The sequence below is a fragment of the Acyrthosiphon pisum genome, chromosome A3 (assembly GCF_005508785.2).
Source record: "Acyrthosiphon pisum isolate AL4f chromosome A3, pea_aphid_22Mar2018_4r6ur, whole genome shotgun sequence".
Lineage (NCBI taxonomy): Eukaryota > Metazoa > Arthropoda > Insecta > Hemiptera > Aphididae > Acyrthosiphon > Acyrthosiphon pisum.
In genome coordinates, this window is record NC_042496.1 from 37578334 (window position 1) to 37595837 (window position 17504).

Genomic DNA, 17504 nt, shown 5'->3' on the forward strand with positions numbered 1-17504 from the left:
TTGACGAGCGTCGTCCTCCGGACGTTCAACTTGGCCGATGTCAAGGGCACACGCTGGTGGTTCGGCTACACGAATCACTGAACTCCTTCGGATCGTTTCTTACTCAATCTCGGCCGCGAATAGCTGGAACATAAATACAAGTTGCACACACATTAAATACGTGTATATTGCATATTATAAACTGTACCTAGTACCTATACATAGTTGTATGTGTTCATTTTCTCGTGTACGGAACATTATTGTGATTAACGCTGATGAGGTTACACGCATCCTTTGTGTAATTTGCTGAACAAAATACACGTTTGGGCTGTTATCATGTAGAGATATTTGCAATTTTACAAATTGTAACGAGTAACCTATAAAATGTAAAATAATATTTTTTCTACTCTTCGAATAAAACGAAATATTTCGTGCATATACATTGATCAGCAATTTAGTTGGAGTTTTTGTAAATATTTTAAAATTATATTTTAAACAAGTAGTACTTGTTGAGTTTTCAACCAATTTAAATTTTCTAACTGTAAAATGTTTTTATTATAATATGTTACTAATTGTAAAAAAATATAATTATAAAATGTTACTATTTAATATTTAAGTACCTAATTATATTTTTCTGAAACCGTGGTATTTTAAATTTTGTTTTTTTTAGCACATTGTATTATAATCAGAATATTTAATTTGTAATAAAACAAAATGTTGGTTTATCAAATGCAAGAATATTTAATTTCGGCTTAGAACTAACAATTTTTTCCGATTTGATCATAAAAAGATCGATTTAAGGTCAAATTCAAGGTTTTTTTTGTTTTTGGCAAAAATCGTTATTTTATTCTTAATAATTCACACGTTTTATAAGACTGTATAAGTATAATATAATATTCAGATTTCAGATACAAAACTAAAATGGACTGTAACTTGGGTTTTATTATTATAAATGAAAGAATATAATTTAAATAGTTTGAGAAATATAATATTGGCGGACTATAATTATTTAAATTTTAAACCGCAAGATTCCACAAAAATACTTATTTAGTTATTTTTATTTAATAGATTTTGGTTTATTTTAATTAATTTAAAGGTTTTTGTGGCTGCTTATAATTACAACATGTAATTAACAACTCGAATGAATTAAATAATATAACAAAGAACACTTGGTAAAAATCAGGTTATTCGGCGTTTGGGCCAATTAAACAAATTAATTAATGAATAATTTAATATAATTAGAATTAGAACTATAATAATATAAAACCTACAAATGTGGATGAGAAAATGCTATAGATGAAATTACCTTGTACTTTATTGTATATTATAATCTTATTAAAGGTACCAATGAATTATAATTATAATTGACTTAAAATCTTCCTTTCTATTTATGTTGCAGAAATATTTTAACAAAAATAACCTTTGGCCGTTCTCTTTCTAAAAGCATAACGATATCCCAGAAATAAGTATTACAAAATACAATTTTTCGGAACTATGTATGTAGTTGGATGTCCAGGTGTTCTTATTTAATCCTTTGTGAATTTCTCCTGAAAACGTTTCGACGTCGATGCAACTGGCGGCTGGAAAGATACCTTTGTCAACGATCAAATTTGTTCTTTTATGGCAGTTTCAGGTAAAAATTCCATCCATTGTAGTAAGGGACCTTTAGAATCTGGGCGTTCAACAGTGGTGAACACTGAACATATGTGTAGGCACAGTGAAAACTGAAATATTAAGGATACTTATTATTTTCATTTTGGGTTTCTTCATATTTCTTAAAATTGTTGTAGTTCCAAATCTCTATTGTATTGTGTTTTTAACCGCGTGGGCATAACGTGAAGATGCTTTGTCATTAACATTATAATATTATATAAACACTATGAACTCTTATAAAAATAACTTAAATTATTTCTTTGTAGTTCTATTTAGTTTTTCATAAAACCTATTCTTGTACGTATTCGAAATGTTTAGTGTATACACTATATATATCTGTATTGTGTGTAGTTGACTATTTATATGATCATAATAATAATATATATTATATAGGTAGTACCTACAAGATTTCCATTTTTCTTTGCGTGTGTCATATACCTTACGTATCTACTTTATGTATAGATTTTAATACAATTATATTAAGTTAATGATTTCTGTAATCGGTTGCATTCAATTGGTCCGTAGTAACTAGTTAGTAATAAGTAATAACTTTTATGTTCGGAAAGTTCAAAAATAAATATGATTAAACTTAGTTAAGACTTAAGATTAACAATGATTTATTTAAAATATTTTTAATATTTTATATAATATTAATGGTACAATATAATATTACAATTTACTGTTTAAAATATTCTTGTATAAGATAATTATTATAGCCTTACCATTAGTTTTATAATTATGACTCAATAATAAAATAAGGAAAATTAAACATCTGACATAATATAAATATAGATTTATTAGTATTTAACAGTTCAAAGCCTAATAGTTAATAAAATATAATCTATAATTTATTTAAAATATTTAAGAAAATAATTGTTTCTAGGTGAAAAATATACAAACTTATAAATTCAAGATAAACAATTAATGTATCATATTACAGCATATATATATGCTATATGCTATATGTCGTGCACATATTATTGTAGTAGTGTACATATCTAATATCGTATATTCGTATCAAATATAATTTTTTATTATTAGTTAAAAACATTTAAAAAACTATATGTATATACATAAAAATATAAAATTGAATACATTTCAGTTTATTTTTACGTCATAAACGGTTTGCTTAGATATGATGTAGGTAATATTAAGATTAATCAATTTGAGATATATCTTACTATAATACCGACATGTTTAATGTATTGAATATTTCTTGCAAAAATGTACAGTATTATTAAATATTAATAAACCCTTAAGTTATTGACATTATAACTATTTTCCGAGAACGTATTTTTATCTTTTATTTGCATTTAACAAAATTGTACCAAATAATAATATTATAATATTTCATAATATTACATTTAATTGTTCGCTTGTGTAAGTTAGGTGTATTGACTACCTATAATAGTGAGTGAATTTGTTTGTACATTTTATTGTACCTATCGATTTGTGGAATAGGTGGAGTATGCACTATACATGAATTAATTTTATTGTTGTCGCAAGGTTTGGGATTTTTTTTCTACGTGTCTATAAATAATGTTATGAATATTCGGTTTTATAATAGTATTACGCGTCGGGTACTATTTATTATAATGTCTTCATATGCGTATCCTACAAACAACGTCACAAAATTAGAAGAAATCTAATGTGTTTCGGTTTTATCGTCATCGTCAGACAGATATAGCGCCCGTGACGTAATTTCCTTCTACGATCGGTTGTGGTTGATGTGGTGGTGACCGTTGAGGAGGGTGCATAATATAAAGTATAAGCCTGACCTAACCGCACGTCCGTATGAAACAAAAGTTTGCGAAACGTTCGAAATAATAATAATCATATCGGTTGGTCGGTCTGTTCGTCCGTCCGTCGGTCGCGCGTCAATCCCTGGAATCGTCGTCGCCGTCCGTTCGATTCCAGTCCGCAGTTGTCGGTTGTGGCAACACTGCGAGCGCGACGCGTCCGTGTTGTGCGTTCCCTCGCGCTCGAGCCTGCCGCGCCGTTCGTCGTGTTATGTTGTTACCTGGTGCATGTGTGCGTGTGCGCGCCGTGTGTTGCGGGGCGAGACCGGTTTGGCGTCATTCGCGAACACTGCAGACAAGGAGCATTTGACCATGATTTGTGCCGGGCTGAGGTCGTTTCTTCTCACCCATTGTCTTCGTAGACCTTCAAGGACTCCGCAGCCGTCTCTTCAACCACCTGTCCGTCATAATATTGAACATGGTATATTTTCTTTTATTAGTATTTTCCATTTTTGTTACGTTACTCTGCATTCTCTATGTCTCCGTATATTATGTTATAATGGTATTTTATGGTTTTATTTTTTTTTCCCGATCTTCGGGTCACCGAAAAAAAAGTTTACATTACCCAAGTCTGTGCGCGTCGACGATGTAATTTTATTATTTCAACCCCTTCTGAGCGTTTACCGTCCCGTCACCGGGTAAGTATTCTGTGACCGTACAGCGTCAATATTTTCGTCCACAACGTTAATTATTATTATATTACCTAAATGTATTTATTTTTTTACATAAATAACGCGATTTAATAATGCGTTTCCCGATGTCGTTAATGTATGACCAGAGAAACCTTACGGTGCCTGAACGGTTTGTCATTACTTATTATGTAACGGCAACAGTAGTGGTTCGACAATTTTTCTTCCCAAGGTCTGGTCGGTCGTTCGGGAAAAAAAATTCTGCGTTTAAAAATAATTGTTTTGTGTATGTTTCCCTGAGTGAAACCCTCAGGGCTTTTAGGTTTTTATCTCTAAACGCCTGAATGTCTTAAAATAATTTAATTACCTTTTCGTTGATAGATATTTCTTTTGGTAGTATACTATTAATCATTTACTACCTACGGCTCGTTTGAATTTAATATCATAAATCTATCATTTTATATATGGGTTGTACATACGTTATCTATGTTAGTTAAATTTAATAACTAATAACAGGCAGGTAAAATACATTTTTGTCTTGGTACAAAATTGGTCAACAGTTTTGTGGTACTTTGTATATTATAAATTATAATTTTAAGGTTGTTTCTTTTATAATTAAAATAAATAGTTCCCATATTTTCCTCGTAAATTTGATTAAATTGAGTTGTCAATTATAAAGACCTGTTTATTTTTATAATAAAGACTTTAGTATAAAACATGTTTATAGCAAAATTGAATGCGCTCATTTTGGGTTTATTCTCATATTAATTAATAATATAATTTTATATGTTATGAAAGAATTAATTGGGAAATATTACAAATTATTACGCGTATCATTGTACCTATTTTATAATATTCGTTAATTCCGGAATTCGATTTATTTATTCACGCATTTTATCAATATGAAATTTAAAAACATGATTAAATAACAATTAGGTATAAGATAATTTAAATATTAATATGTAAATACTATTTCCTTAAATTACATCTATGTTTTCGTGACGTATGTATTAATTATTTTAATTTTTGGCAGTTATACAATTTTAACTTAATTTCCCTTGTTTTGGTCTTGGCTTTTAAACGGGTTGGTTTTAAAATTAATTCTATTTTAACACATTTATTTTTTTTAAATTATTACTTATATTTTAACCATTGCGTGCAAAATATGATATAATTGAAATATGGAGCATAAATTAAAAACAATAATAACTAGTCGAGTATATAAAATCGATTTTAAAGTAAATAGGTATAGGTATAATTTTTAGTTCAATGTTACATTATATTATTTTAATTTAATAACAATTTATCAAATCTTTGTGGTAGGTATATTACCTATAAATATAATATAAACTAATAATTATTAATTCTTTATTTCTAATAATTCTTTATTTAATTTTGAGGCGGAAATAATTATTCTGAAGCAGATTTGAATTTTCATTTTCGGTTGTTTATTATTAGTTATTTAGTTATATCAATTTTTTCTTTCGAACTATAATAATATCATTAGTTTTTACTGTATAGCCAAGTCTGTTTGAAAGGAGATTACAAAACCCGTACTGATTAATATAATCGCGAAATTATATTATGCAGCTTATTATTGATATTTTCGTAAACACAATAATATAGTTAATAGTGTAGTTGCGTGTACCTATTTTGGAAATTTAGTATTTTAAGATTCTCGATTCCCGGAATTTTATGTTTGTGATAAATATTTAGGTATATTTATTAAATTTGATCCACTATTCTAAAGCCGCTTACGAAATCTACAACATAATATAATATTGTGTGCGAAGTGTTCAATTTTCAATTCGAAATTTTTCCGATCGACAATCCCCTTCTTTATAAAATAATATTGTTATGTTCGCAGCCCGCAAGCCCCCGAATTTCGTTAAAATTGCAATGTGAATGTTGTTGTGTTTTCTCACAGCCGGGGCTGCATGCTCGCATTATTGTTGTCACCCCTGATGGAAAAAAAAACGGTTAATCATATAATGGATATTGGCTGGTATAGAAGAGTGACGGCGGCGGATAGGACCGAAAACGACCTACACCACCGCCGCTGACTACTGTGCGTACGCACGGGGACCATTGTTAAAATTCTTACCCTAGGTTAGTTGTTCACCCTTACCCATGGGCGTTGGCGCCGTATGGTATGATATGCGCTCGTCGTTGAGAGGGGGTGTCCCTTCGGTTTCTACGGTCCCCCTCCACCCCTTTCCAATGTCGTTCGTTACCGGCTAGCAACGCCGCACACCGTACGTCCGTACCGCGCATACGCATCAGAGTACGCACAGCTCTCGGACCTCGGTTGCCGGCAGTTCGGTTCTTGTCTCGGTCTGCGTCCCTTGCGATTCGATCCGATCCGATCCGATAACTTCGTTTTTTTTTGTTTTAAACTTAATATTTATCCATCGGTTTTCAGTTTGTTTTGTGTATCATTTTATTTTTTAACTCACCTCCCATCCGCGTTTATGGTGTAAAACCATTCGTCAAGGTAAGAATGAGTTTTCATTTATACTCGTGTTGATGGATATTGTTCCGCTATCAACAACACGTGAATACATTTTAGATATATTTAAGTTACACTCGATTTATTTGCATCTTTTCAAAAACGTTATTCATTTTAATACGGCCTTCTGACGTAGATCCTCTCAATACGCTCAACATTTATATATTTTTTTAACTGTTCTCGGTTCGATCTAAGGTCATTGTCTAGTAGGCGTCTATTCGTGTTTTTGAAGTAGATCTAATAAATGGAGAGAAAATATACTAAACAAAAATGTTTCTAATCGAGTGTGTGTTGAAGTTCAATACCACAGTGTATAAAACCATTCGGTAAAAACAGATGGCAAGCCTGTGTATGTGTGTGTTTGCTGTTTGAAGGTCATAGCCGGCATCGGCTTCCTACGCGACCCTCGCCCATCCCCCACAAGTCACCCTAATCGAATGAACAGTCTGTTTTTATAATATATACGTATATTATATACACACAAAATCATATATATATATATATACATTTTTCCTCTCTAACCCCCAAAGTCACGGTATTTCACGCACTCCTTTTTCTTACACTCTTACCAATTCACATTTTGACTTTTTACTCCTCGGTGTATCTACGCATACTGATAGCATAAAATAATATTTTTCTTTTTGGCTTTTAAACGTGGTAATTTATTATCCTACATATTTTCACTTTATACGAGCATTAGACGCAAGAATCGATTAATATTGTTTTCGTTCCCTTCATCCCTTTTGCGTGACCTATAGCATTTGTGCTCTTCCCTTTTATACATCCAAACATCTGCCTTGAAACCCTCGTAGTAGAAATATAATATATTATGTTGAAATGTTTTTCTTTTGTGCAACAAACCTATTGGATAATATTAATAATCATTGGCTATATTTTATTTTATCTATCAGTTTATATTTTAAACCTAGTAAAAACAACAATCGTTGAAACTAACTTTTTTTAATCATACGAATGACCGTACACATTACAATTTATATCAAATTAATATTAATTTTATTAATCTTAGGTTAATATATTGTGTGTTTTGTTTAACTGTATGAGTGTCAAGTATAGTATATACAAATCAAATCTATAATCTTAAATAATTGTATGTATTTATTTTGATTATTTATGGCTAATTTGTTATTGTTTAAAATTGTGAAAAATAAGTTTTTTTTTTAAAAAAATGTATATTGTATAATTTGCATATTATTCGTCAATGTATGATAATCTATTATTATATCCCTTTAGGTTATTGACTTCAAACTACCTTTTTTGTGTATTTTATTTCTATAAAATTAATTTTTACTCACTATGGTGACGACCATAAAAATAAAATAATCTTAAATTTCCAATCCTTTTATATCTTGTAAATTAATATATATATATTAGTTATAAAGACTGTTACTGTTACTGCTGTTCAAGTTGCCTTACGAATAAATAATAAACAAACTGCTATAGTATATAGTTGTTGTTAAGTCAATTATGATTGGCTGCTGGCGTGTACAGGTTACCAAGAGTTATTGAACCTGACAAGACAACCTTGAATCGTCGCTGAATTTGGCATAGCGGTATTCACCAAACATCGTCTCTCCTGGGTATATAATAACGTTCATATAAAAAAAATTACTACGGAGAGGGGATGACTATAAACGCTAGAAAAATCGTGATTCAAGCTGTGGTAACTCCAAACCATTGCCGGCGTTTTATTTTGTATCCCGCAATGGTTGGAAGTTCCTCACTTTGGTCACGCAAACCTGCTCATTTGACTTCAAATTACATCAATCGCTGTGAATCGGTCTTCATTTCAACTATGGTTGTTTTTTTTGTAATGGGTTTTGGTAACTCCACCACCGATTGCGTTTTTAATTTTGTTCCGCAGCCGGTGGTGACTGTTTCCACACGCTGTTACAAATATTATCTACAGTCCAGCCGTGTATCAGAAATAGAAATTAATGATTGCTTATAAAATATTAATTATATATTATATACCTAATATTTATTTCATGTATTAGTTACTACCCATTATTAATGTTTAATTATTTTATTTTAAAAATCATTGTAATTTTATTTCATTCCTAGTACCTATGTACTTCATGTATTTCTTGTATAATAATATATATTAATATCAAATATCATTGATACTTTTATAATCGATGGTAGTATTCAAATAGAAATATTGTAGTATTTAAAATATTTATATTTGTAATTTAAATCAACTTTTTACATATTAATCAACATATACTATACGTCAAACTAAAAGTATGTTATATATTATAATATTAATACCATATAATTTTAGTGTAATCCTTACAACTGCTGATGCTATTAACGTTTTGCTACCCAATATTTATTTGGTGTATAAAAAGATTCAAGTGTCCAGGAGGGGAATCTTTTTTTGGAATCTTATAAAACACGTTTTATAATGACTCATGATAGTTGTTGTGATGGATTAACCTTATATAACTACTAATATAATTCATGAATTGTATTTCGTATCAAGCTTACTCTCTGGAGATCATTTTTTCAAAATACTTCAATCGAATTGTTATATTGTTCTTGATTTGGAATTCGTAAACAAATAAAATATTATATAATTACTTAGGTACCTACCTATATAAAACGGCTTAATTTTATTTATACTTAATTTTTTTTAAATATAATGTGATGGAATGTTAATTATTAAATCCTACTCGTTTGGTTATACTATGAAATAGTCGAACGGTGGTAAATATTTGTCTAAAACTGGTTTATTGGAAAAAAAATAACATTTTAGTCTCACGAAAAATAATGAATATTTTTCAGACGAGCCACTCTATATATAGCTGCTTGAACTCATTATATATCCCTCGACTGTCGAGACTCTTGGTAATGTCAAAATTAGTTACACGCGTCTTTTAAAAAATGTTACAACACGTGATTTGTAACAAAGTTTTTATTTTTCTTGTATATAATTCGAATAACATTCCTAATTATTGTTCGTACTAAAATGTTATCCCAGCCCCCAGGTTTTTCTTCTGCGTATTATATATTTTTGCAATTTTGATCTTTTTATGATGTTCTTTATTGTTAGTTCTTAAAATTTGCAAACATTGTCAAAAGAAAATTTAATGATAAATACTCGCCATGCTATTTTATCATGATTATAGTTTTATATTATTTACTATTTGTGGCTGTGGGAAATGGAACTTGGATAGGGTATTGTGTTACGTATATCCTTGGTCAATGATGTATTATTTATTATTGTGTATGTATGAAATCTTAACTACATACGAGTATATATATATATAATAATTGCATGGACATGAATTGCAATGGTTAAGACGATGAAAGGAGGAGTAGGAGAAGCTAGGCAGGTTTTGTTCAGGTGAATGGATAGAGTTCTTAAACCGATGGCCGGACGTTCAACTCTTTTCCACGGTACATGAACTCGTAGCGGTAGTAGTCGTATAGGAAACCAACCATCTGGGAAAATTCTTTATAGTTAAATTCGCGTGCTAAAGTAGCAATTTTTTTCATGAAATAATTATACAATATTAAAACAAAAATTGCACAGTTGACGGTAAAACACTTAATTTATGAAAGAATCTATTTTTTTTTGTTTAAAATTAAATAATGTGCATCGCTGGGTAGGGTCCCGAGTAGGATGAACTATAGGTGCCAATGACCATGGTCCAAGGATAACTGTTGGCCGTTTTTATTATTATTTTTATATCATTATCCATGGTTTGAGACCACGCCCATTTCGTATAATATGAACATTATTATATTATTACTAGTGTGGAAAAATGCTCGTATTAAATATACATCTGTATCTTTTATAACCAACCGATAGAATTGCCCAACCTGCTGAAGGTCGAGAGCCTTCTTCAGACAAAAGTTATTTCCTACACATCCTGACAATTTTTTTTTATTATTATTTAATTTTTATTATAATACATACTATGGTGATCTGCAGAAGTTATAATTATTTGCTTATGTTCGATTTATTCTAGTTAATTTACTACAATATGGATTATAATGCTTAAATGATTATGACACTTTCATTATATTTCAATATGTTGCTTTTTGAAGAAAAAAAATTGGTATTTTGATTGATTTTTTTTCTTTGATATTCAATGTTATTAGTTTATTATTTTAATATAAATTGTCAATATAATTTTATATTTTTTAGGTAGATAATTTTGAACTTGTGTTATACCTGCCATCTAATGGTAAATGTAAAATGTATTTTATTTATTACCTCATTAGTTGACATGAATAAATAATAAATTAAAAGATGAAGTTAATGCATGTTACAAACATTTAAATTTAAAAATAGAACAGACAAATTATACTAAATTAATGGTCAATTTGTTGATGAAATAACAAAGATGAGCTTTATATATTTACAATATATAAATGAAAATCTGTTTATATATATTATATAAGTTAGGTTATAAGCTTATACATTTTTATTTTATAATCTGTAGAGCAGATTACCATGTTAATAATAGTATATTACATTTTTTCAGATTTGTAGATAGTATAAACAAATATTACCAGCATGATTGTTTATGAGATAGTATTATATAGTAATATTATATTATATAAACCAAATATCTTTGCGTTGAAACAAATAGATGAGGATGCACGGTGATTATTTTATTAGTCAATCATAATTCATGAATATTTACTGTTGATTTAAAAATCCCTTGTATATAATATTATTACTTAAAACTTTGTTATAAATATTTACCTTATTATTGTGACAAAATGTATTCAATTTTTATTATTTCAGGAAACATAGAAAGCAGTTGAAGCTGTACCAATCGTTGATGAAAGAAGTAGGAGTTAAGTCAAACCAAAGTATTGGACAGTATTGGACATTGGTTATAAAATCTCAATATACATTTTGTTATGTTGTACAATTTGTGAATAATTAATTTTTGGTATCAGATTAGCAGCTATCTGCCACTTCTTTATTGTGAATTCTGTATGTTTTTGTTATAAATCATTATAAAGTAGTAAACCACTAAAGATCATTACATTTGTGATCAATAAATGTGTTGTGTACTTGTTAAAATGTATCTAATATCATAATATCACAAACAAAATGTTTTATGTGCGATTATAGTTGCTGTCACCTTAAAAGTCACTCAGTGTAAAATGTTCTTAAGAAGCATTAGTATTAAAATTAATAATTATTATACCAACTGAGATAAACTGACATAGTCGAAAAAGTATCTAGTTTTTGTTCTTTACTTAACTAAACAATTGATAATTAAAAGCTTATAATTCTGGAGTAATTAGTCAGTATTAATTTAAATAATTTGTTTGATAAAACTATTTTCAATTGATGATATAAAAGTTTAGTATTTGGACATTTAAAATTCATAAATTGTAATCAATCTAAATAAATACAATTTTATTATAAATACTCGAGATTTTGAAATACTCTTGTGGTTAGTGGTGGTATTTCCTTTAATTAATTTTGTTAATTTAATTAAGTTTTTTTTTTATTGATTTTTAATTTTTATATTGTAATTGACCACACATAAATACGTCTATTGGAAAATTGAATGTATATTTATTGATATTTAAATTATAGATGAAATCCTTATACACTTAAATCATTTTTTAAAATAATCATACCATTTTTTCCAGCACAGGTTATTGCTTTATGATCTGTTAAGTGTTAAGTGATTTTCTATGATAGCTTTCTCTTTCAAGCATCTATGTTAAATTAGGCCAAAAGGTTTCAAGTTTCGTTTATTAAAAAAAAAATGATATCAATTCTTGTAATTCAACACAATTGATTGTTTTCTCATTATATCTAATTTCATTGCTTAATAGCATGAATACACTAAATATTAATGTCGGTTTGATAAATCATTTTTATTAATGTTATAGATTTACATAACTTCTCTAATATAATAGCCTTACATGGATTCGGTAAACTTTTAGTACATTCAAAAAAAAATATTTGTAGATTGTAAATTGATTCTTGTGTAGATAATAATACTGTTGTATGTTATTTACTCATCAACTGTAATAATTTGTATATTGTATACATGTTATTCAGCCAACTGAGTTATACCTATAATATTATGATCAAACCTAATATTATTAAGCATATTTTTTTTTAGTGGATATCTTAATTTATTTAAAAGGTTAATTAAAAGTTTCCACAAAGTTGAAATTACCCAAACTATTAAATAAACAAAAATTCTTTAATGTATTTATGTTTACACCGTACTTAACATTTAAAGCATGTTCAAATCTTATAAAATTACTATATTTGATAAATAGATGATGTAAAATATGCACTGTTAGTTATAATTAATAATTAACCTATTATTTTATATTTCCAATATGAAAGTTTTTGTTTAGGATTGCTATACTCAATTCAGTCAAACCACTCGGCCGACCAAATCACGTTTTTCGGTGCATGCTTACCACAATTCGGACTCCAGTGAAAGCGTTAGCACAGAAGACTGTCGTTCAATCACAGAACGCATAATCATCGCATGGGGGGATTCAGGCAGTGTTTGACGGCCAATCTGCATGCGTGTAAGGGGTTCAATTGTAACTTCAACAAAGTACTTCTTTCCTTTTAATTATTGATTTCAAATTGAAAAGAGTATCCATGTTATGATTTGGATTTTATGTAATTGATCTTTATGTAACAATTTATATGATTTAACTTACCAGCGTGTATAGTATCTGTCATACTAACATATAAGATTCATTTGTATAAATACCAAAATATATGTTCAGTAGTTCCAATTTTGTGTTGTTGATTCAAAACTGAATCTGCTGAACAAAAATTGTGTAGGTATATTGTCTATTTGTGAGACAAGACAACTTGCGATTGTGGCGTCCCCTTAACGTTTCCATATTTGTAAACTGGTGGTTAATTAGTTTATTATAGTCATGGCCGTATACGGGATATGCAGGTTATACACTTGCATAATATGCAATGCATACCCTGTTGGCCTGGGGCAGAAACTTTTTAGAGGGCATAATATGAACTAAGTCCCTAAATAAAATTTTTTGAAAAAAAAAATAACAAAATTTGTAGGTACAATCTGTTCACGGATTTTATATATTTATTTGACAAGTTATTTTACGTTATTGTAAAAATATAATGATCTTATTTTTCATCTTAAAATTTTTTTTATTATATATGTTCTAAATGAACGGTTAAAAAAGTAGTTAGTCAAGTCAATAGGAAGTGTCATTACTGGATTGCTTCTTCCAACTTCAAATTTTTCTAATGTCACTGTAATTTAGCTTTAGCCCATATTCTTATTGTGCCTCAGGGTAGGTACAGATTGTATAATATTTCTTATATATATATAAAAAAAAAATTATTTATGTTTTAAATTATATTTTTTTAAGTTACTTTTTTCAATTTTAAAAATATATTTTTCTTGACTAATTTTATTTATTAATGCATTAAATTGTATTTTTTAAAGGCATTTTTCTTGTTTTTTAAGCCATTATATCCGCTTGCTTATCATGATAATTTAAATTAAAGTAGCTTTCCATTGATATGAATTATACATATGATAATACATAATATGATAAGCATGATTAAAACATTTTTCTGTTATGACTATTATTGTTGTCTGGTCTAAAATTACCTCTTTAAAAGTATTTGAAATTGTTACAAAAAATTAATTTTTGTTAGCACTTAAGTTATATCTTCAATTAGGCTATAGATAGCAAATTATACAAATACCAAAAAGTAATTTAAATACTTATATAAATGACAATATACTGTGTTATAATGAAAACTATAATAATATATTTATTTATAAATTATATTTTTATTTACTATTAATAATAATGTTACAAGAAATTATTTTATTCAATTTGTTGTTGTAAATAAAAATTGGGTATATAATATATTATTAATTAAATATACCAAGTTTGATTCTTTTACCTATTGTACATAGTATAATTTAATTTAATTTGAAAATATGAGCAATAGTTATTAGTCTTAGTACTTAATAAAATAGATAAAAAAATGTTTAAAAAATATCCTCGAATACCTACTGCAAAATACATGTTTATTTCATTAGAAATAAATTAATATTGGCATTATGTTTAAATAATAAATATTTCAAAGTGATGTATTTGATGATGACAGTTATCAACCAAAACAATGAGTTTAACATTAAGTCATTAAATACTTTTTAATTGTAGTTTTATAATAATCATTGGTTTTAAAATTTAAAATAATAAAAAATGTGTAATGTAAGAAATAAGATTTTAAATTAATTGTCTCTTAGACAATATTTTCATTTAAATGGTTGGTTTTGTTAGTTAATCATTTTATATGATAAGTAGAGGATTTGAATAAAAAATTACATTTTATTTTTTTTGTAATTTTGTATTTGATAATATTTTAATTTGTAATATTAATGTTTGTAAATATAGTTAGGTACGATTGTACGACTCTTACAACCCCGTATTAATTTAAAATAACCGTAACATTTAAAAAGAATTATTAAGATAACATAAGTAGTAGGTACCGGGTTACTCAATAACAATATTTGCTTTAGTAATTTAAAATTTAAATATTGAATTGAACCTATAAAGCACTAGATATCGGCTATATAATGAACTTACCATTCAACAATCTCATTCACATACCTGTTTATTTTTGTAATATTTTATTAATTACTATGTTTATTGTTTATATAATACCCACACTTCACAGTTTTGCTACACAACTAGTAACTACATAAGGACAAATTCAAAAATGTATTTTAGATTCTGAGTGGATCGATGAATACCCGTTGATTTTACTATGTGTCATCCGCATAAGTAATGAACTGTCCATCAATGTCAAAGTTACATAATACATAATATACTATTAATATATAGAATAAATAATAGCGGACCTAGACCATTTCATTACCTATCTATTTATAGAATCCACTAAAGACTCCAAACTTAGGCACTTATGTTTTATTATTTTTATTGTTTAAAACTTATAAGTTATGATATATTTTATTTATATTTACCATTTGGATTTTGACTTTGATTGGGACCAGACTTCTTCTGCCAATTGCTGGATAGAATTTTTTATTTTGCGAACTTCTGATGTTTTGGGGGCACTGTTTATAATAATATGATAGCTGATTTCATATATTATGATGTATCTATAATGCATTATTATAAAAGTAGGTACTATGCGAATAGCCTTATTAGTTGCCGCACAAATAAAAAACTAGGTACGTGAGTACGTGACATAGGTTCCATTTGGTTGTGTAAAACGTTTGACGTTCCGAAGCGAAACAGACGTCATGGCGGGTTAATTTGAGATGAACATAGTATTATTATAGTATTATGAACTGAATCGATAGATTTCCCTTACAGTGAATTATTATATTATATTTTACGGTTGTGTATATATTTTTATGTGGCGGGCGAGTAAAAAAAAAATGAGATGTTCAATTCATGAAAAATGACTAAAAAACTAAAAATTGTTGGTAATTTTTTGTAATGAAAAAAACAACAAAAACTTCATTCGTCATGTTATACGTCATCAAGCATTTATACAAGCAGGAATGGCCTGGACCGTATACGTACGACTGTATGTCTGATTGTCTGAATACTTGTACAAAAGCTGAATTCGAAAATGTACTTCTTGCAGTCATATAAATTGTAGATTCCAATACAATACACAATATATATAGATTTTACCATTTACTAAACATGTCATATATTTTATGCTATGCATAATTTATTATTATGGTATTATTTATTTATTTATTTCTTTGGGTGTTTGTAATGGTAAATAGACATTTTTCCCCGACTGTTTTCGGACTAGTAGGACATTCCCCCCCCCCCATTTTTAAAAGTTTATTATTCACTAATAATATAATATGTATTATTTAATATTAAATTACTTGTTTTTAAATAAAATATAAAATAGTTTTTATTTACATAAATATAATAGATTAGAATTATAAATGTGAATGTTTGATCAACTGAATACTGAAGTACTTTAAATTGTAAAAGTTAAAAAAAAAAAAAAAAGAATAAAATAAATTATAAAATATAATTAATAATTTAAAAAAAATAAAAATGGCTAAAAATTCTGACATAAAAACGATAAATTTTTTAAAAAAACATTTGATTTCTGATTCTTTTGTTATTTCTTAACTTATATTTTTTTAGATTTTGTTCATATTTATTTATTTATTTTTTGTTAAAATTGTACCAGTGTGTTTGTGAATATACATATAATAATTTAATAATTGCTTGCGACTTTGATTCAAGTAGTTCAGTTGATGAAAAATATCAATACCTAATTTATTATATTTATGAAAATATTTGAAAATATTAGACAATAGGCAAAAAATGAATTTCATATTATTGAATAGTAAACTTTAAAAAAATTGGGGGAAAATGTCCGCATCAAAAATCTATCAGATCGAAAATCTTCTACTACACCGAACACGAGTGTATAATAATTTACTAGTGTGACCTTTATGAAATATGAAAGGAGGTATAAATAATATTATCCTCTTAATGTATCTAAACCTAAGTATACAAAAACGTATTTTACAAAAAATGTTAATATTTTGCCTATACAACCTATTTAAGGCATAATTAATATAATTTTATAAAACAATATATTTAGATACCCTACTCGTGTAATAATAATATTGTAACATAATAACAGTCTATCGTAATCGTCAGGCTTAAAGTTTTATAGCCTATGGGTATCTAAACTGATATATTATAATAAATTGTAACGTCTTTAAAACGTGCATTGTAGAAAAGAGAAACGGACTTAATTTACCCATATATGTTTCAAAATAATAAATACATCCATAAAGAATAAAATCCCAAAAAACTTATTAATATTAATGGGTTTTTTTTTTTTAATAAGCTATTATCTACAGCGCATAATTTACATTTAACACATAGGTA

The 17504-nt window shown here is 27.7% G+C and overlaps 1 protein-coding gene and 2 non-coding genes across 6 annotated transcripts; all 3 read left to right on the forward strand.

Annotated features, from left to right (window-relative positions):
• Positions 1-2922: 2922 nt before the first annotated feature.
• LOC107883953 lies at positions 2923-13926 on the forward strand. 4 transcript variants are annotated; one of them, XR_001679608.2, is made up of 3 exons: positions 2923-3852; positions 11350-11544; positions 12942-13926. XR_001679608.2 is itself a non-coding variant. In XM_029491306.1 (3 exons), the coding sequence occupies exons 1-3, from the start codon at positions 11116-11118 to the stop codon at positions 13101-13103; spliced, it is 342 nt and encodes a 113-aa protein (XP_029347166.1). In that variant the 5' UTR covers positions 11077-11115; the 3' UTR covers positions 13104-13926. The 4 variants fall into 4 exon arrangements, 1 of the variants encoding a protein (XP_029347166.1); XR_003839772.1 differs by lacking the exon at positions 2923-3852 and adding an exon at positions 5494-6554; XM_029491306.1 differs by lacking the exon at positions 2923-3852 and adding an exon at positions 11077-11204 and having other exon boundaries at positions 11350-11440.
• Positions 8249-8310, forward strand: Mir2765 (microRNA mir-2765). The gene has a single exon (NR_040226.1). It is a non-coding gene; the product is annotated as a microRNA mir-2765 (primary transcript).
• Mir3040 (microRNA mir-3040) lies at positions 8409-8472 on the forward strand. The gene has a single exon (NR_040212.1). It is a non-coding gene; the product is annotated as a microRNA mir-3040 (primary transcript).
• Positions 13927-17504: the final 3578 nt, after the last annotated feature.